We start from the raw sequence: 22,144 nt of genomic DNA, 5'->3' as shown, positions 1-22,144 counted from the left end.
CGCCTTATGCATTTGGTGCGGGTCAAAGGGAGGAAATTGCATGGTTCTTACCTTGTCAGCTTTGTCCCGATTTGCTGCCTCAGCTCAAGTCTCTCCTCGTCGGTCTGCATGGGTAGGATGTTCTTTTCCTCCAGTTCTCGTTTGGATGGCCTGTTGCTAAGTTTGATGGCTAAAGAGTCCTTCCTGCAGACTTTCATGGCGAGGGAACCTTGGGCAGAAAGAAGCAGCTTTTGAGAATGGAACTTGAGACTGTGCTGTGTCTTCATCTATAGCACTAGGATCACAGCAGCACAGACTTTGCTTGTTTTTTAAAAAAACCTTTCCTACATAGGAAGATGGATGCTACTCTGATCTTCAAACTAGAAACCTCTTTTAAAAGCCTTCCCGCTGATTCAGTGTGCTACTTACTAAGGAAATGCAAATTATTATTTTGTGCATCAGCTCTAGACAGGCAGCACGGATGCAGAAGTGGCTCTGGCCTTAGTCCAGAAAACAGTGTCTCTTTTTCACCCAAGACCTATTGCTGCCATCATCGTGATACAAGAGGGCAGCAAGCCCCTGGCAGGCTCTCCATTGCATCAAAGCAACAGCAGTTTAGACGAAGGATTGTGGGGCAAGGAAACAAGCCTTGCACTCATCTTCCTGCTCCACAGTCCTTAATACAATGCACACCACCCTGCGGATGGGAATGATATGTGCCCTTGAACCTAAGGACTTTAAGGAGGGAGTCACCTTGCTGTCCTTGAGCTTCTTTGTGCCTATTCCCAAGGGTATCAAATCTGTCTACAACACTGTGTTGTTATCAGAGCAGCTCTTACTTGTAAATAATGAGCTGTCCTCATCTTCCTCTTCGTCGTCATCCTCTTCTTCTCTTGCATAGAGGCATGAAGAATCTTCATAGTCAGATTCATGAGGCACATTTTCTTTATTGTCATCGCATTCGATCACAACCGTTGGCACTTGTCTCATGTCTGAAAGGCCTCCTGGTCCACATTTGGTGACACTGTCTCCCCCATGCAGACCAGAGCTTGGGGAAATCAGGGGGAGGGAGAGAGAGAAGGACATTGGAATGACTTGCTTCCCAAGCATCAAAAGGTTATGCTAGCACCTTTCGAATGGATGTAACTTTTTTTTTTTTTTTTTTTACAGCAAGGGGATAGGTTTGGAAGCATAATCACTGGATGCAGAACATTTTCATGTCCTGGGATGAGCCCTGGCAATCCAGATCCACAAGTTTGCAATGTGATTCAGTTCAAGCTGGGTAAAAGGTGAAGAGTGCCAGTTGGATAATGCCCACTGTGATAGTGCTTTAAATACTGTGCGCATACTTGTCCTCACAATGCACAAATATAAAAACGTTTATCTCTCTCCTATTCTCCACAGAACTCATGGTATAGTTTCTATTCATCAAAAAATCCAACTGAACAGGCAGTAAAAAATACACAGCCTAGCATTAAGTACACACCAGTTGAACAAAAAAGGGCAGAAAAGAAAGTGACCATTAGCAAATGTAAAAAACAAAAACAAAAAACCAGAAGTACTAAAAACATATGACACTGTAAACTCCCTAAAACAAAGCATTTCTTTCTAACAGAGTTCTGGGCCAATTTGCGCAAACAATTCCAAAGTGTGAGAGCTACCACCAAGGAGGCTCTGTTATGCTCTCCACAAATATTACCTCTGTAATGGAAGAAACCCTAAGCTGGGCCTGGTCTGCAGATCTCAAGAGATAAGTGGACCTATAAATGCTTGCAAGTGGAAAGAGGCATTCACCAAAATCCACAACTCATGGGGGACTTCCACATAAAGCTCTTTTCATTCCACAAGGAGTTCCCTACCATAAAGGGTGCTATAGCCACTGAATAGCAGTCCTCTGGTTTATCGTAACAGGCCCCAATTTAAGCAACTTTGTACTGACTGGCAGTTCAAAAATTTAATGTGAACTAGTAGAAAAAAGCCATTGTGGGCTGGCAACCCATTCAGAACAACAACCTGCACTTGCAGGGAGAGGCACATAGAGTTGTTGTGAGGGATGGGTGGGCCAAAATCAGAACGCAAGTGCATAAAGCAATTCAACAAGTATCAATGAGTAGGTCTAACACTAACCAAGTGTGTCAGCAGTGAAAGATATATGAAGATGCTGAATTTGCACGGCCCCTATTAAATTTCTACAGGGAAATTTGCCTGTGGATTGTGCCTTTGGGGAATAAAGTACTCTATCCATTCACTGTATTGTTATACTGGTTATATTACACTTCAAAGAGATAATTTTGTTAATTTTTACAGGCGTAACATAATAGCAATAATGAGATATTTATCGATGCTGGGAAAATTGGAGAGAGGGAATGGGTGCCTAGAGATATTCAAATTTTGTGCTATGAAGAATAAAAAAAACTGGTGATGAATTGGGATGGGAACATCGGTATTTGATTTTAATTACATTTATACGTTGAACGTGTTATCCCCCCCAAAAAGCGAATGTCAGCCCAAATTCTCCTAATGATATAGAAATGTGTAACATCCCCTTAAAACTTTCAATTAACTTTATGGATATGCTTCAATAATTTAAATTCAATTAGCCTTCATCCATTATTTTTTTAATTTTTTTTTTATGTATATAAAAAAACTAACTCGACCTTCCCGCAAATCTCTGCAATTCTTCAGTGATTAACATGGAAAATCAAATATAATATCCTTGAAATATAAAAGCATGGAACAATTTATTATATTAAAGGAAACCCTCGGTGAATGTCATATAGTTTAAGTTTTGAAAGCTGTACATGGATGAACTAGATCAGTGGTAGGAAACTTGTGGTTCTCCAAATAACAAGTCCCATCAGCCCAACCCAGCATTGCCAATGGTCAGGGATGATGAGAGTTATAGACCAACAATATCTGGAGTGTCCAAGGTTGCCCACCTCAGACTAGATTAATGCTAAGTCAATCCTTCTCTGAAATCAGCACGGGTGATGGGCACCCAAGATAACACACTACATACTCACACAACACAAATACCTTGCATTCTGTAAGCATACCCTTATGGGCTACCACTAGAAATCTGACCTGCATCTAAGCAGAAGCTATTTCAAGCATGAGGAGGTGGAACCCATGCCCCCTCCATTATGTCACCTCTTTGGGGTAAATTCCACTTGGTTGGCTGTTATTTATGAGATTGTGTCCCGAGTTGCAAATGAGAATTACCGTATTTTTCGCCCTATAGGACGCACTTTTCCCCCTCCAAAAATGAAGGGGAAATGTGTGTGTTAGTCCTATGGGGCGAATGCAGGCTTTCGCTGAAGCCTGGAGAGCGAGGGGGGTCGGTGCGCCCGGCTCCCGATGGCTGCGCAGAGCTGCCTGCAGTCCCGGGCTCAGCGCACTTCTCCCCATCGCCAGCCCCACAAGCTCAGGGGACAGCGGGGAGCCGGAGCACGCCTTCCTGCTGTTCCCTGACGTGGTTCTTCCAGCCTGGGGGGGGGAATAAATCCCCCCCTTTATTTCCCCCCCAAAAAAACTAGGTGCGTCCTATGGGCCGGTGCGTCCTATGGGGCACAAAATACGGTATACAGCGAGAGGAAATGTCCCATGTTCAGTCTACAGAGTATTTGTGAGTACGGATCAACGTTCTAGCTAGCATGAACAGTTCCAATACTTCAGGGACGAGACTGTACTCTGCAAACATACATCCCTGCCAGAGGCGGAGCAATCCGACTGGGTGACATGGGGGCAGGGCCAGGTGCAGGGGGGGGAGGAGGAGCTGCCCACGGGGCTCTGAGGAGCCTGCCTGCCTCCTCCCCCTTGGCCGCCCTACAGCTTGGGGGGAGGCAGCAGGCGGACCTTTTGGGCAGCGGAGCCTGTGCGCACCCAAGCCACCACATCTCTCAAGACGCGTGGCTCGGGCGTGCTGCAGGCCCCACAGTGAGTGCCACCCGGGATTTGTCACCCTTTCAGTGGTAGCACCCAGTGCAGCCCACCCCTATCGCACCCCCATTGCTCCGCCCCTGATCCTTGCCTGGCTGTCACAATAAATACTCCTTTTTTCCAATCCAAAGCTGGTTCAATTGTGTAAGTGAGAAATTCTCACACTCCTCCACTCCATCGCATGTGTAGTTTGCTTTGCTTTTTCTGACGAGTGCTGGCTGCTATTGGGAGGTACATTTCATACCTCTAGCTTTAAGTAAGAGACATAAAAAATATATTGTTTACAGACTGGCAATCAGGTGGTTTTGCGCCACATTTCTGCCAATTTCAGCCTTCTGTCTCCTGTGTTCAGTTTCTGTCTGTTAGCTTGATATCTGAAGGAGCAGGTTAGAGCCTCTGAAAGTTTATAGTCAATTAATATAATTTCGTTTTAAAGATGCTACTGAACTCAAGGCTTTTCAGTCCTTGTTTATTTTGAGGCCTAAACATCTTTGCAATCAGATATATCTGTGCGACACAATTCTATGCATGTTTACTCATAAGTAAGTTTGACCATCTTCAGTGGGGCTTACTCTTGAGTAAGTGCAGATGGGAGGGCAGCATATATTGCAGTTTTTATATATACAGTCATAGTAATCAGTGTGTGTGTGTGTGTGTGCGCACGTGCGTGTGTACACATGTCGCATTTCCAAAGATAACACCTGTAACTCAAAGTAGTTCACGTAAAAAACTGACAGTATAACCAGTAATAAATTAATGATACATAATATAAAGTATAATATCAGTACAACATAATGCTAACAAAAATAAACATTTAACAGTTCATTTAATGTGCTTTAAAATTTGAGCATTAAGCTCAGCAACAGGCCAAATAAAAATATCCAATAACCTCACATCCAAAATATACTGTACATTATACAATGAATGCATATGATAGGCATGTGCATATATTAAAGGAATGTGTAGTCTCAATAATACATCTCTTGTTAAAGCTCATTACTACAAACACGGCAATAGATCTCCTTTAGTTTTAATTTTTCTTTTGAGGCAAGCAGAACTAACAGCAGCAATGCTGTCAAAAACATCCAGAAGAGACACTATTTGGCATAACCAACTTCTTAAAAAATGAAATGCATCTCTTCTGAAAATCTACACTAATCTCCTTGGAGACATTTGCCAAAACAGAGAATGTCTCAGCAAAATAACTTAAAAATGTATCAGGACATGTCGGCTTTGTAGATGCTTTGTCCACATGCATTATGAAAAGAGCAGGCACTTTTTCAGGGGAAAACAGCCACCAGCTTTTTAATCTTCTGAGGATTGTGGAAGTTAAGAGACATCATTTTTGACACTGAGTGCAACTGAAATAATTGGCGTATTATTTTGGTACAAAGCTTACTGCTTCGGGCTTATTGGAAATAGGTGGGGGCTATGCGCCTTTGTGCCCCTGCCGCCCTCTTCAGTACTGCATCAATGAAATAAAATTTCTAAAACGTTAAAGGCATTTGTATTGAGTTGCTAATTTGGTATATTTTTGCAGTACACCCAAAATTGAGGGGTTTTCTTTTTAGGGGGATGGTTTATTTGTAGTGCCACATTATTGGCTGCTATAAAATAGTGCTGCAGAGGAAAAGGAAGAGTAAATTCGAACGAGGTCTAGACAGCTAACAAGGTCGGTCAGACAGGACATATTAGCTATTGAAATAGTACACACACTCAGCGAATTACAGTCCCGCTTCCAGACTCCCAGTATTCTTGCCTTCAGCCCTTGATTTGATTTGCCAGACACTGTTCACATAGTTCTAATCTTTCCTCTGAATCCATGAGGGCTAGAAAAATGCTCCTTCATTTTAAATAAACGAAACCTGAAATTGTCAGAATTCCTCTTTGCCAGATCCACCTAAATTACACAATAGACTTCCTGCAGCCATACTCTGCTCCCAAGATGGACAAACATCGCGTTGCTTGGGTATTCAGGGCCACTTAAAGCTCCACAAAGGTGCAGCATTGTTACAACTCTCTCTCTCTCTCTCTCTCTCTCTCTCTCTCTCTCTCTCTCTCTCTGTGTGTGTTTTAGAGGTGTTCATTTATAACCACGGAAGTTCCAACCGATACTAGTCTATACTCTCTTCCCAAATTGCTATTCAACTCAAATGGATCAAATTTAAGTCTAACCATGTGTCTCAAATTCGTTAAGGGTGCGGGGAATTGTATCTCTGTGAAGGCGATCCTTCAGTTCTCAGGGTGTGCTTTAAATGTATGTTGTGGGTGTTTCCTCCTAAAATAAGAGACCTTCACTTTTAGTAGTCTACATTTAATTAGGAATTGAAAACAGAAACAAATCACATCACCTGTTTTCTGCTTATTAACCATAAAGCATGCCCTAGTAACTGCAGACTCGATAGGAGTTTAGAAACGGGAACATCTATTGCTGTAGGGGAACAGATGCTTCTGTGAAGTCAAATGGTGAGCATTCTTATTGCACGCAGAATTGTGTCCACTCTTTAATTTACAACGGACCAGATTTTGCAATTAACAGCTAACACGAGCCTGTGCACATGGAAGAAACTGCCCCAGAGGAAAACACAGGACAGGTCGTTGCAATAATTGCTGTTGAGAATTCCCCTAACAAAGTTGCACTTTCAGGTAACGGGATGGAAGACTTAACATCCTGTTACGGATACTAATATAGGCTTCAATGTAACACAGAAATAATTGCCTCTGGGAAACCAACAAGCAGGCTGATTTGTTTGCACTAGAAGATTGTAGTATTGTTTCCATTGGCTCCACCTCTGAGCAGATTTGAAGAATTCTGTGTTTATCACTTAACATTAGGTTTTCTTAACCGAGAAGGGAATGTACTCTACAAGTGTGCAAACTTGCAAAATTAGAAGACTCCAAAAGCACAAAGCATGGTCTAATTCTGTATTTGTCTAACACTACATGTGGAATGAATATTGTGACTGCAGTTGGCAACAGAAGACTTCCTTCCATAAAATTACTTTGGGTTGATTATTAAACCAGGCAGTCACTACTACTCATCTTTCAAAGCCACATTCATGAAGGGACCCTTGTTTGCCTTGGGCATACTGCTTCAGCTCCAACATCTATCTGAACATTATCTTCTTAATCACGTTGCTTCCTTTTAGAAAATGGTCATAACTGCACAGATCCTGAGCCTCAACCTCATTCCAAGTCAGCTGTCACTACCTTCTCGACCACCAAATACATAGTGAAACAAAATGAGGGCACTAATAGGAACTGTAATGAAGATTACCATCACGATTATGCCTAAACCACTAGAACTGATCAGCAGAATATTTTTAGAAACCTGTGAAACAGGCACATGAAATGATAAGAAATACAAAGCATTTGAAGATGAAATAATTTCAGGTTGCAGCAATTTAGATAAATGGCTTAATTCCAAACAGCTTTCAAATGTCTTACAGGAATTGGTCTCCAAATTACTGAAGCCTATCATATACAGAAAGTTATTATCTCAAAAGACAATGGGAACTGTCTGATTTGCACACAGCCTACAACATTCTTTTTTAAAATAAAAGAAAGCCCAGACTATGAAAGTCCTTCACTGAAACCTAGGAAAAAGAGATGAGGATAACAATAATGGTTGTATCATCACCATTCTGAAGTATGTTGCATAACAGAACAGACTGGTGTATCTCAAACTTCTGATAACTTGGGGGGAAATTTATATAAAAATGGGAAATATACATCACTTAAACACCCTCATGTTAAAGCACCCAATTGTTAAAGTATGTTGACAATTGCCACCCGCCCTCAGAGAGACCCAGCTTCTGTGAATTCTGCAAAATTCGCTCTTTGGAGGACACCTTCTCTGATGGCAGATGGTGGGAAGCAACCTTCTATGGAGTTGGACCATCATCAGGGTCCTAGATAGAAGGTCTTTCTCAGTCCTAAGTGGAGATACTGAGAAAAGAACCTGGAACCATCTGCGTGCAAAGCATGTGGTCTACCCATTGAGATGTTGTTGCATCTTTGCTTTCTGAATGCTCCAGTGCAAAGAGGTGGCAAAATCATCTCCAGACTGCAGAGGCTGAAGGAGGCAAGGCCAAAACTGTGACCTGTGTAGATATGAAGTACTGTATTTCTCTTTATAAACTCTGATAAAAAATATTATTATTATTATTAAAAAGAAGACGAATACAATTCAAAACACCATGTTACCTTTCTAGCTTCTGCATGGTCATGGCCAGTGTCTTGTTCAACTCCTCGATCATGCGACACCCTGAAGGATGCATGGGCAACGTGCTGGATCCAGAAGGCAAATGTGGGCTGTGGCTGCCGTACTGATGCTGGTGTGCTAACTGTGACGGTAGGACCGTGTGGTGATGCGAAGCCAATGGTTGCTGGCAGCTCTTCTGTGTGGAATAGGGTGCAAGGGAGAGGTCTGGTCCCCCTAAAGGCATGCAAATCATGACTTTCTTTGGAGGTAGCGGAGGCGACAGTTTGACTGGCATACAAGGCAGTTTCACAGGCGCACCAGGATCTAGAAAATAAAAGATGAGCACTTGTGAGGTGGGGGCATTCAGGTCTCCTTCAAAAAAGAAAAAAGAAAAAAAGCATGGGAGTCTTTCCCCCCTCATGGTGCTCTCCCATGCATAAGAACTGAAGAGGATACTTGTTGGATCGCCCACTAAGCCCACCATCCTAGCCAGAGGCCTACAGGGAGTCTGCTACAGGATCTGAACATGTTAAGCCTTCTCCTGTGCTAACCAACAATCAGAGGTAAGCTGCCTCTGCTCCTGGAATCAGTCAACAGCCACCAGGGCTAAAGTACTCATTCATAGCCTGTTCCTCCATGGTTTCCCCCCCCCAATCCCCTTTTAAAGTCATCCAAGCTGGTGACCATCCCTAGATCTTCTGGGAGCAAGTTCCATAGTTCAATAATGCACTGTTCTTCCTTTCGTCTGCCTCGAATTTCCCAACATTCAGCTTCGTTTGATGATCCCAGAAGTTCATCGAACACCACCAAAGGGGGAACAACACCTCTGTCTATACATTTTGTCTTCACATTGCATAATTTTATACACCTTTATCATGCCCCCCCATTACTCACATTTTTTTTTTAACTAAAACATCCTAAATGTTGCAGTATTTCCTCACAGGGGAGTTGCTCCAGCCCCCTGTTAATTTTGGTTGCCCTTTCCTGCAAATACAGCAGCAGAAGTATATGGGAGACAATATCACCATCGCCACATGGATGGATCCATTGCTTTGGGTCTTTTGCTTCCAAGTACCAGCTATAAGTCAGATCCATCTATGTAGGTGTGATATTCAAGCTGTGCTTGACGAAGGAATATTACAGATACTGACAATGGGGGCGGGGGGAGGAGCAAGCATACTGCAGTCACATGACAGGTAAGTCACATTGGTTCAGTGCCAGCCTCTCTCTTGCTATCATTATCTGTTACTGCACGTGGTACAAACTGACAAAGGCAAGTGATTGACTGTTGATAGCTTGAAGGATATAAACACAATCATAATCAATGGAGTAGCGCAAATCAACACTTTGGTTCAGGATCTAGAAAGATTCCAGACCTACCAGGAGTAGCCACTAATACCAAGGGTCCACAAAAACCTGGCCCTGCATTTATTTATAAATACTAGCGTTTTCATATTGGCGTTCCATAGATTGCAGGGCAGGTGTAGAATATAAACTGATTCATTAAAACCAAATAAAAACAACAACAAAAAAACCTGCTACTGCCAACCGTAATACAAGGCAGCAGTTAAAAATTATAAAGTTGACTGAGGGATTGCTCCAGGTTCAGAGGCGCTCCAACTTTCTGCGTAATTATAGGAATTATAATGTCTGGGTACATAAAAATGTTTCCAACCTGCTGTTGAAAGGATTGTTTAGTAGATACGCTGCCACATCCAGGACACCACAGTTTTGACAAGCATCTTGAAACTGTAATGTCTGGGAAAGCTGAAACATAGACCTCACACATGGGAGATGTAAGGGGCGGAGAGTCTATTGTTGTACTTGAACCAGTTAAAAATGCACACACTTTTAAAAATAAAAAGTTGAAATCTGAGAAGAATTTTTATAAACCATTCCTCACAAGACATACTTCAAGTGAATTTCTTTCTGCAGTCAGGTGTCTCCTGCTATTGTTCCTGCTAATCGCTAGCAAATCATTTCCCTCCATCACTTTCTGTTAATCATTCCCAGCGTGTCTTAAATTTATTCTCACAAAATCCTCAGCACTAAGACGCGCACACGCTATATTGCTGGAGCTGTATTGAAAACCCGAAGGTCTTCATTTCGATTGTGAGAATTCTCATTATACGAATTCCTTAAAACGGGACCCAAGGATGTCTCTGGAGAAATTAGCAATGGAATAAGGTTAATTTACTTTCGGCTTGGAAAAGATGATTCATTAGAGCTGATTGCTCATTTCCAGAGACTATGCAAATCTAATAATATCCCCAGAGGACACCATAAAGAATCTTAGAAATTTATGTCTTTTGACCCTTACACCCAGATTCTATGCATGTTTATTCGGAAATAAGCCATTTTGATTTCACTGAGACCTGAGGCCAAACTACAACCTCAATCACATGCACTATTAGGTGCCCCCAGTGTCTGCATCCTCTGTAAGGTTCAAGAGCTTTGTTCACAAGTTAAATACAGATCAAAACCACTGAAAAGGGTAAAAGTGCCTAGGGAAGGGCAAAGGTTTCAAGAAAAAAAGCAGTGTGTGGGGAGCGTTAAGTATCCCACTCCCATTTTGCCACTGCGAAGCATCCCCTCTCAAAGACACACTGCAGTCAAAAAGCAGATAATGACCCAAAGTTGCCCTGTAAGATCTGCTCTTTTCCCCCCAGGCTGCCTCAATTCCCACAAATAATGTTTCTGCAGGATTAAGGGCAATCAGCTGGTTAAACTAGGTATGTCCTGTGATTAGCTTTATAATCCTAGCTTTGTCCTCTAATGATAAAAGGGAAGACCTGGAGCTCAATGGTAGCACATCTGCTTTGTATCCAGAACATCCCCAGCATCTCCAAGTCGGTTTGGGACTCTACTGTCTGAATCCCTGGAGAGCAGTCCATGTGGACAATACTGACCTAGCTGGCAGTATATAAGGCAGCTTCCTCCGCTGCTATGACACACAGCTCTGAGGTTTTGAAGACTCTTCATCTCAGGGTCATGGGTTCGAGTCTCACGTTGGGCAAAAGATTCCTGCATGGCAGAGGGTTGGACTAGATGACCCTTGGGGTCCCTTCCAATTCTACAATTCTATGATTTATAACTGGGCTTCAGGGTACTCAAGCTCTGTTTTCCAGGTTGGGGCTTAATGTTGCAAATAGATTATTGAGATATCAGAAATTGTTCATTGGCAACACATTGCCTTTTTTATTCATCAGATTTTTAAGGGGAAATCTAGAATTAAAACCTGCAACCTAGGCATTGTCAGCACCATGCTCTAACCAACAATGCTCTATCCAGCTATAACTGAGCTATCCAACTATAATATTATTATTACCGTATTTTTCGCTCTATAACACGCACCCGACCATAACACGCACGTAGTTTTTAGAGGAGGACAATCCGTAGGTATGCCACCCGTAGGCATTCCCTCCATAACACGCACAGACATTTCCCCTTACTTTTTAGGAGGAAAAAAGTGAGTGTTATGGTGCAAAAAATACGGTATATATTTATTTATACCCTGCCCTGTAACTACAATGTAACAAAAGTAGTCATGAACAATAAATGAAACATTAAAAAAATACAACCAAACTGAAGGCAAAAACGTAGGCCTTTGGCCTTTAACTCTCTGTGGCCTTTTAGAAGTAGGTGGGATCTTTTTAAAAAACGTATTTCCCTTTCACCTTGGATTTAATGTAACTATGAGGTGTTTACTTTCCATTTGTTTAGTTGTATGTAGCTTTGGCTTGCCATGGGCAAGATAAAGTGACTGACAATTTTAACAAACAAACAAACAAACATGACCTATATTTCCTAAAATGGTTTTAGTTGTGGGCTTCTGCAGGCCTGCAAAGAGTGTAAGGACACACAAAACAACTGGGTGGAAGAAGAAATAAACAAACTCTCCCCTTTCCTCGAAGATGCATAGGAAGGTTCCTAGACAAATTATGTAAGTACAATTTGGCGCTGCAAGTAGCCACAACCAACCAACATGGTCTATGGAAGAAGTGAAGACATATAAGATTGGTGAGGCATAGTGGGTAGATGGACATGAGGGGCACTGACAATTGAAGCAAGCCATAAAGGTGCCTAAAGCTAATTTAATCAGACATTAGTGCTCTGCAATACCAGCTTAGAGAGGTTGCGAGGCCTGTAAATTCTTTCTGCATCCCTGGAGCAGAGGACCAGCTAGCTGCATACCTAGTGTGTTATTATATGGATTATGAAGCAGAGCAAAAGAAAACGGAAAGAAAGAGGGATATAAAAGAAACCTCTATAACTGGAAGGCCTGAAGAACAGATTAGAAGAATGTTAGTAGAGACAGAAGCCTAAAGGCAGCTGCGATGAGCATCTACCACACACACAGAACAATCAAGTCTGAAAGAGAATATAGGACTACTAATTTTCTGCATGAACAGTTGTTGTAGTTGCAATACCCACATGACAACAAATATGCGCATGATGGATCCACATTGGCCTAAATGGGACAATATTTATATGACAGGTTTAAAATGTTTTGCTAGTCATTTATTTTTTCCTAGACTACCACTGGGAAGCTGTTTAATATATTGAGGTTTCTTAGGGAATTCTCAGCACCCTCGTCACCGTTCCCAGACTTCTTAGGGATGGGGAAGTCAATGGCTAGTTAAAAGTAGCATAAAGCAGATATTACCAACCTATCAATCTCTTTTTCCACAAAAAAGTGACTCAAAGCAACTCAAGACTGCAAAAACAAACACGAAAACTAAACATAAGAGTAGGCATAAAATAAAATTATCAACCATAATAGGTACAGAAGGGATATATGCCCAAGGCCTAAGCCAAGGTCTTCCTACATTCAGAAATTTAATAAAAAGGGCAAGTCACACTCAACCCACCCAACTAAAAAGATTATAAGAAGCAAATTCCACAAGCATAGTTCATTAAGGGCCAAAGGGCACTCTCTCTCTCTCTCTCTCTCTGTGTGTGTGTGTGTGTGTGTGTGTGTGAGAGAGAGAGAGAGAGAGAGAGAGAGAGAATGATAAGCCCAGGTTGTCCATGGAATGAAACCCACTGAATAATTCCAGCCCATATTCTGATGAGGTTTGAGAACTCCTTGACCTGTCATGAATGTAAAATCAGTGATGCAGGTTTATTAGTGAGAGATGTGAAAACAACGGCAAGCTTTATGGAGGTGGTGGTGGGTGAAACATTCCATTTAGAGACACAGGACCAAGAGCTCTTTTCAGGGAGGGGGCGGCACAAAGCTTTCTGGAACACTTACTTACCAGCTAAGTGGTTGGCAATCCTGGCAATGGGTTTAGGAGGCAGGGCAGGGGGCTGTTTGAGGAGGGAGAGCTGTTTCACTGGGGTGTCCTCATGGTCTCCAGAGAAAGCAGCAGGTTTTTTGGGGGGAAGTAGCAAGACTGGTTTAGATGAAGGATCTTGAGAAAGGTGGACTCCAGATTCACTGGACGTGGGGCTCTCTTCGGACGCTGGAGGACACAACCACATCATAGACGCAACAACGTTACAAGCAAAGCGGTAGCAGATAGACAAGGAAAGCAGCAGAGCAATGCGGGTTTAAAAAACATAACTAACAGTAAGAGTTTGCTCAGACATCACTATATACAGAGAGAGGGGGGTGGGGGGGAGAGAGAGAGAGAGAAAGAAAGAGGAGAAACTCTCCATGAAGAGACTGAAAACAAACTCTGGCACTTTCACAACACATAGCAGAACTTCCACTGGCATGAAAGGGGGCAAATTCATATGCCACTTTCCTAATCTTGTTCTACTTAAGTTAATTGCATTTCCTCCCAATAGCTAATCACCATAACTTTTCAGAATGATATGCAGGCAGACCTACAGGATATATCAGCATTGAGCTCTGTCCATGGCCTAATTGCTGTTTAGGCGAAGGGTGTAACCAGCAGCTTTAACAGGGGACTCAGCTGAAAATATAACGTTTTAAGTGCGTTTTAAGTGCAGTATACAAATCTGACAGTAGATGGCGCTGATGAGCTAATGACAAATTCCATATATTCTTTAAAACCTTTTTTTTTAAAAAAAAAAACATTTTTAATTATATCCGTGTAGAATCAGCCAGGGTCCCTTAGGCTAATAGTTTGCATTGATGGATTTTTTCCTCTCTTTGGCTTGTCTGCCAAGGCACACTCCCCACAGCAAGACCCCCCAAGGGAAAACTAGAAGCGGATAAAGTATCTGGATTTATGTCTTGGTGCTTTTTTCCACCAAATTTCTAGAGCTTTCAGCAGTTTCCCATCATTAGTCTAATTGTGCTATTAAATAAATTTCAGATATGTCATTTCATCCTAGCAATCAAAGGGATTGTGCTTCTCTGCAGTTGGAGCCTTAATTTCTCTTCTCTGCCTGGGTAGTCAGATGAGGCTATTTCTGCTGAGAGCAATGCTAAAACCATGTTGAACTCATTGCCCTCTCTATGCCTCAGCTACGTAGCTCAAGTGCTGACTAGTCAATGACAATCAGCTCATCGTTTCTCTGCACTTTCCTGTGTTTCGCAAAGAATGGGTAGTCTGTATCAAGATAACATGAGGATCACTTTAAGTTAGGATAAATCTTAGTGGTGGAATTTGAAAACAAATCCCACCAGTCTGCATCCAATGAATTTCTTTTTTTAAAGCACAGTGCCTTTCACACTTAGTCATCAGCTTATATGCATGATGTCATAAATTACAATGGCTAAAGAGGGTGATGTCACACCACCTGCCCCGTGGGAAGGAACAAGAGCGTGACAGAGGCAAAGACAACACCAGGGCCAGATCCAACTAGACTGTCTCCTCATCTCTGCAGGGGCAGTGGAGAGGACCAACTTCTATATTTTATATAATTTACAGTGGTAACTCGGGTTAAGTACTTAATTCGTTCCGGTGGTAATTCGTTTAACCTGAGGTACCACTTTAGCTAATAGGGCCTCCTGCTGCCGCCGCAAGCACGATTTCTGTTCTCATCCTGAAGCAAAGTTCTTAACCTGAAGCACTATTTCTGGGTTAGCGGAGTTTGTAACCTGAAGTGTATGTAACCTGAAGCATATGTAACCTGAGGTACCACTGTATTTGCTTTAGGTGCCTTGGCACCTAAACACAATAAAATACATAATTGGGGAAAGCTGCAGACCCATATATTAAAAAACACATATAATTTTGCAATAGAGCAAATTTCAAAGGCACTTGAAATTTCAAAAGCACCGTATTAACACAACACCAACAGACAATATTAGTGTAAGAACCATGCAACTGGATCAGATGAAAGGTCCATCCCAGCTGGTCCTGTTTCCACCTCTGATGGCAGAATTGGGATTTGGATTGCACCTTAAACTATTAACAATCGCAATGAATTTCATACATTAATTGTGTATTGTGTTGAAGAAGTTGGGTTTTTTGTTTTGTTTATTGCTAGTCAATTATATTAGATGATACTGAATTCTAGTGATATCACAGAAAGGAAGGAAAATTCCCTCTGCATTCACATCCTTCAAAGCATGCATAATTATATAAGCCTCTATCATATCCCCTCCTCTGCATAGCAGTCATCTTAATTCTCATCTAAAAAGCCCCGGATGTTATATGCCCATTTGTGTGTTCTTTTCTACCCCCTTTCTAGTCATACAATATCCTTTTTGAGTTGCAGTGGCTAGAACGGCACACAATATCCCAAACGTGGCTGCAACCATAGCTTTGTGAAGAGCAGAGTTGTTCTCAGACCCTTCCATCCCTAGCATAGAGTTTGGCCTTTTCCTGCAATAGATGCACACACAGAGTTGATGTTTTCACTGAGCTTTGGACTGGGACTTCAAGACTTATTGACATAAATCAAGGCTTACCATGTGCCATCAATTATTTTTAATTTAGTCGAAGGTATAAATATACACAAAAAGTAATGCATACAGTTTTGGAGCAAGTCAGTTTAACAGAACAAAGAATAATGTGACGTACTGTGCTTACCAAAGTGGAAAAATCTCAAAAGGTAGCAAGCTAGCTCTCTGTTATATTCCTCACCTTTATTGGAAATTCGAATTTAACTAACCCAGCCTTCCCTAACCTGGTGACCTTCAGATGTTTTGGGCTACAACTTCCATCAGCCGCAGACACCATGGTTATTCTTGCAGGAATGGATAGGAAATGTGGTCCAAAACATTTCAAGGGTAGCAGGATGGGACAAGATCTGAGTCCTAGATTGTATTGGGTTTCACATTCTGGATCTAGATGTTATCCAGGCCCAAAAGACAGAACATCACATGGGGTATGTTTGTAGTAAAGTACAGTTGAGTCACTACCCCGCTACATGTTGTGTAGCTGACCATGGAAACCAAAGTTTACCTGTTCCATCCATGATCTCCGGAGTTGGGAGTATTTCATATGTACAGGAGTCAACAGATGCTGAACATGGGTCCAATTCAGATAGGGCTGGGAGTGAAGCCTGGCTGGAACTCAGAGCCTGCCCATTCTCCAATGATCCTTCTTCATTTTGTATGGAAAGCTCCCCATCTGGATGGAAGCACAAAAATAATATGAAATAAAAACAAAATAACCAGAAGATTTCTCAGCTCTGAAAAATTTTCCCCAATGGTTCAGTTACTTTAGAGACAAAGTCCTAATGTATAGCATCTGTGCCAGGCTTCCTCAACCTAGTACCCCTCCAGATGTTGTGTACTACAACTCCCATTATTGCTGGCCATCGGCCATGCTGGCTGAGGACGATGGTAGTTGTGATCTAAAGCATCTGAAGGGCACTAAGCCCATGAAGCCTGATGTGCACAGTTCTCCAGCCATATTCCGGCAGACCTAATCCTTGTTTATTTTTTATATTATAACTGCATTTACACAGCTGCCCCTTTAATAGGTTCTCTCAAACTTCTTCAGTTCAGATTTGACAGATGTTAAATGGGAACCAGGTTCCTCGGTCTTCAAAAACACAATGGCATGGAGGTGCTATGACAGGATGGCATTTCCTTGCTCAAAATGTAGTTGGCGGATCTGGGCGACATCCTGCCAAACATATTTGTTTGCACCACAGGCTAGATTTTTTTATTTTTAAAGCAGTCCCACTTGTTTGTCCCTCTTCCTCAGAAGCAATAAAGCATGCATATTTTTTAATTAAGCACTTGTCCTTGGTGCTAAAAGTGCTTCAAATACAATCCTTACAATACTCACATAACTTAAACTGGACCTATTGTTCCTCTGTTGAAATAGTGGTTAATAGTGGCTGAGGTTTAATAGCTTGCTTACCCAGCAGCACAGCCACTTATGCATCACTAAGGAGGAGGATGAAAGAAGACAGGTTTGCCTAACAATTCCATGTGCCAGCTGATATGTGGAATCTATACTATAACGGCACATTTGGAAATAATTGCTATACTTTAAATAGAAGGACAATGCATTTCACCATAGAGATTGGTGTGCCTTCTGTCTAGGTGCCTGACTGTTGATGGGCAACTAATGTTCCTAAGGCAGTAGGCACAGGACTTTAGTCTTAAGGGCAACAGAACTGCTGAGTTCATTAAGTATTATTCTTTATATGAAACATGGCATTTCCCAGCAGTTAAGCATGGCTTTGTGGTTGGCTGGTCTTACCCTGAGGCAAAACACCCAAAAAGTAGGTCAAGCCTCAGACTGGTGCTCTAAAATAGAAAGTTGACTGAAGTGTGCAGTTATGTCTAACACATTATGGCTTCTTCGGGGCGAGCCAATCTTAGGCCCCATTTCCAGTAAACATTTAAAGCAGTATCATACCACTTTAAACAGCCGTGGCTTACCCCAAAGAATCCTGGGAACTGTTGCTTGTCAAAGGTACTGAGAGTTGTCAGAAGACCCCCCCCATTCCCCCCTCACAGAGTTACAATTCTCAGAGTGCTTTAATGGTCCATCCCTCTTCCCAGGGAACTCTGGGAAGCCACCCAGAATGCCTGAGGCAACCCAGTCAGTTGGGTGGGGCACTTGTTGTTGTTGTTAGTCTCCTAACAACTCTCAGCACTTTTAACAACTCCAGTCATTCCGGAAGGATACAGGACCCCCCTGGACGGTTAAGTCCAGTCAAAGGCAACTATGGGGTTGAGGTGCTCATCTCACTTTCAGGCCAAGGGAGCCGGCGTTTGTCCAGACAGCTTTCCAGATCATGTGGCCAGCATGACTAAACCACTTTTGGCGCAATGGTATCAAAGCTATTAAGAGATGAGGGAGAATCAGCAGGGTCATGATCCACCCCCCCATCTCTCTCACAGGAAAGGTCATCATATAGGACAAGCAAGGTAGCCTCAATGCCAAATCTGGGTCTTAGCATCAAGTGAAATGAGTCTTCCAAGAGTGTCTGAATCCTGAAAGTGACCACCTACTCAAAAACCTTAGGGGACATCTGCAACCAGTCTGTAATTACTAAGGTTTCTTCGGTCTGAGACAGGTTTTGTCAAGAATGGTTGTAGTCTTTGAGGTGGGAGAAAGGAGCATGGAGATTGGGCGGGTGAGATGGTGTGTGCACTTGTGTGAGTTTCCCACTTTTGAAATGTTGGACGATATGAAAATGTGGCCTTTGTACAAAGGAAAGTCACATCCGTTCTTCTGCCCACTTTGACCTCTGGCTACACCCACTTTCACCCATGGCCACCTCCAAAACTGGCCTGCGGCCCAAAAAGATTTCACACAAGGAAATCAGGCACTTCCATCCATTTTAAGTGGAAATCTGTCCACGACCATTCTTAAAAGCTTTGGTTTGACAGAATCAAATTTTGTAGCAAGGTTTATCTTACCAGATGTGGTTTAAAGCACAGGCAGCCGAGGACAGAGGGAGGGGGACATTCTGATACAAATAAAACCATGTATCACCAAAGATGATTATGCAAAAATACATTTCAATATACCAGGAAAACTGCTAATTTATTTTACCTGTGGACAATGATGAGAAATATTTCGGAAGAGCCCTAAAGGAAAAGCATTCTTTTGTCCTTTAAGGATCCTTGAGAAGGTAGAATCTCCTGCCTCTTTTCCTAGAACTATTTAAAATATAAGCTCTTAGTTTTTCTGGTTATCAGTGAAGGATTTGAAGAGGATTATAGAGATGGAGTGGGATAGCAAAATTATAATCAGCAGAAACCTGTGCTGCAGGTTTTGTTCTCAGCGGGGAAGAAAGGAAGGTCATATCTATAAGGTTTAACTTGTTGTTAATATGTTAACATCATTTACCCTGTTCTTTATACCAGGTTTTCCCTGATTCATTAGACTGGACCCTGTTTTTTATTTGTTTAAACTCCCTGGATTCCTGTTTTTATACTTTTGTTTTACTGGTTTTATGTTGCATTTTTAAAAATGGTATTGTTTATTGCCTTTATGTTGTACACCATACAATTTCAAATTTATACTAGGTTAAACTTATATCTCACCCATTATGGGGAACACAAAGGTTTAATTAGCCCTTTTCTTACTGGATAGGGGTGTGCAGCTATTGCCAATGGTTGAATGGCAGTCGATTCCTGGAGCATTTTCCAAACTGGGGAAAGATTGATGCTGGGTCAACTGCAGATATTTAGAATTGCCCCCTCCTAGCCCTTATATATACTGTCAGTAATGGAACTTTTTGTATGTGGAAACAAGCAAAAGTACTGCATACTTTAAATATTTTTATCCCACCATACCACAACAAACAACCAAAAATCACTCACTCTTAGTTTTCATGTGCTATTTAATTTAAATGCATATAGATGTCAAATCGCCTGCTGAGACTGAGCAAAACAACTAAGCCTATTTTGTGAGCCACCCAGAGAACACTGCTATTGCATGGCTTATGTAAATGTCACACACTGAAAATAGAACTACGTTCTGTGAAAAGTTCCAAGTTATAAGGCGGAGATCCTGCAGTTCTCCAGATGTTGTAGAACCCCAACTCACACCAGCCCTAAGGCCAACAGTCCAGCAACATCTGGAAAGTCACAAATTCCCCAAGATATAAGGAGCCTCATTCTAAGGGATCAAATCATTATCCTATCTAGTCAGCTACTACAAGATGTGGAGCCAGTCTACTGAGCCTAGAAGCTCACTGCATGCTTTAGGATGGTTAGCACTGCTTTATTTCAAAGCATAGGTTCATTTCTAAAATTAGATACTCAAGACCGGCTGAAACTTACATATTCTGACTTGAGACTGTTTCCCACCAGTTCCTTGTGTATGGTTGCCGTGGGGTGAGGTGGAGAATTGGAACAGTTAGGCTAAATGGATTACATCCACTTGAAAAGCAGAGCAATGGTCAAAGTTACCTAGGCTCACTTCAGATGCTCTAATAATCACCCGCCAGATATCACCATGGAGGAAATAACAGCTGACCCAGAGAAATGATGCTGACAGGTGCTGTTCTCTGGAGAGGTGAAAAATCAAAGCAGGGGTGCTTGGCTGTGCTCAGCCTTGAACAGCTCCTCCATCTCAGCTTTGCTTGCACACCCAGCCTCAAGGGCTGCTTCTGAGGAAAGGAGGCTGAGAGGTAAAAACCTGTCCCCAGAGGGAACCTTTCAGACAAGGGAGGCTGCCTTCTGGCAGCAACTTCCTCAGAAGCAGCTCTTCAACGTGTTGCCGGTCTCTGCCTCGAAAGACAATGGAGTTAAGTAACACCGCTGCGTTGGCAGCACCAAAGGGACCTCCCTGGGGCGCAAGCCTGGGCAGTGTTTATGGAGATCCTTTGCTACCCAAGACCCCCTTTCTGGGACTTAGTGATGTAGTCCAAAGAAAAACAGAGCAATACATTTGACAACAGCTTAGCTGCAGGCGTTGCCAGAGGAGGAGTACAAGGCGCCATCCAACCATTTTAGGGACTCCACTCCTTAGGCCTTTCTTCTCCTGAAGATATCCCTACAAGGGAGAGGTGGTTTAGGATCAGAGTTTTCCTTCTCCTAGGTAGGCTACCTCCCCACTTCACTCTGCAAGACATGCAGAAACAAGTCTTTTGACCATTGGGCCCACTATTGGTCTCATCCGCTCCATCTGCTGCAGCCTGGCTTTGCATGCAGGGGAAGTCCCTAACTCACCGAGGGTTTGAGACCAATTGGCTACCCTCACCTGGTTTTTAGCCATTTCCCAGGGTGTGGCTGCTGTCACATGACGACAGCTTCTAGGAGCCACAGGTGAGAAAGTACAGGATGGGGAGCAAAGGTGGACAAACTACCCCAGAAGGAGAAGGATGTATTCCCCATTAGAGGTACTATCCCTCCCCTAACATCCCATACACTCGTGTATAGGGGAAATCAATGCCCCTCTCTTTTAAGCCTTCTTTCTTATTATTCCCAAAGGACTCAGGGTTTTATAAGAGTTTTAAGGTACACTTAAAGGTTGGGGGACACTTTTAAGCCCAAGGGGACAGGCATTTGTGTGCAACCTTCTGGAAGCTGCATACTAAGGGTGAGTGCGGCAAAAGTGGGTAAGGGCAGAAACATCTCACTCTCTGTCCGCCACTCAGGCAAGCAGGTGGTATTATTTCAAGGGTGCAATCCTTGTGAAATCACTAGAGGAGTTTACACTGAAGGGCCAACAAAGTCTCAAACAGGAGGCCTGTAGGACTTCATTTGGCCCTTGGGGCCTGGTGCTCCCCACCCCTGGGCTTATGGTCTTTGAGGCAAGAAAGGGGGTGCTTGGGCCCATCGCTTAGGTCACACAAAGGCAGCTGGTAAGAACTGGGTGACAATACTCACAACACAGCATAGTTGTCTTTGTCAGTGTGGTCACACCAGGGGCAGACAGTACAGTGGTGCCTCGCAAGATGAAATTAATCCGTTCCACGAGTCTCTTCGTCCTGCGGTTTTTTCGTCTTGCGAAGCACGGCTATTAGCGGCTTAGTGGCTTTAAGAAAAAGGAAACAAACTCGCAAGAACTCGCAAGACGTTTCGTCTTGCGAAGCAAGCCCATAGGGAAATTCGTCTTGCAGAATGACTCAAAAAACGGAAAACTCTTTCGTCTTGCGAGGCATTCGTCTTGCGATGTACCACTGTACTCTGTTTGGTTTCTTCCATTGGGAATGCTCCACATGAAGAAATTCAGA

The 22,144-nt window shown here is 42.7% G+C and overlaps 1 protein-coding gene across 10 annotated transcripts in view; it reads right to left on the bottom strand.

Annotated features, from left to right (window-relative positions):
• Positions 1-22,144, bottom strand: part of PHACTR1 (phosphatase and actin regulator 1) — a 242,291-nt gene that overhangs the window by 22,679 nt on the left and 197,468 nt on the right. For 8 of the 10 annotated variants that reach the window (XM_082234416.1, XM_082234417.1, XM_082234418.1 and 5 more), the window contains 5 exons: positions 16,453-16,620; positions 13,384-13,590; positions 8,125-8,446; positions 819-1,027; positions 52-208 (listed from right to left, as the gene is read on the bottom strand). In XM_082234416.1, the coding sequence (XP_082090542.1) occupies positions 52-208; positions 819-1,027; positions 8,125-8,446; positions 13,384-13,590; positions 16,453-16,620 (1,063 nt within the window). The remainder of the gene's footprint in view (positions 1-51; positions 209-818; positions 1,028-8,124; positions 8,447-13,383; positions 13,591-16,452; positions 16,621-22,144) is intronic. The other 2 variants (XM_082234421.1, XM_082234420.1) reach the window with 1 other exon arrangement.

This window comes from Podarcis vaucheri, assembly GCF_965113315.1.
Source record: "Podarcis vaucheri genome assembly, chromosome: 8".
Taxonomy (NCBI): domain Eukaryota; kingdom Metazoa; phylum Chordata; class Lepidosauria; order Squamata; family Lacertidae; genus Podarcis; species Podarcis vaucheri.
This window is presented reverse-complemented; position numbering and strand designations above follow the sequence as displayed.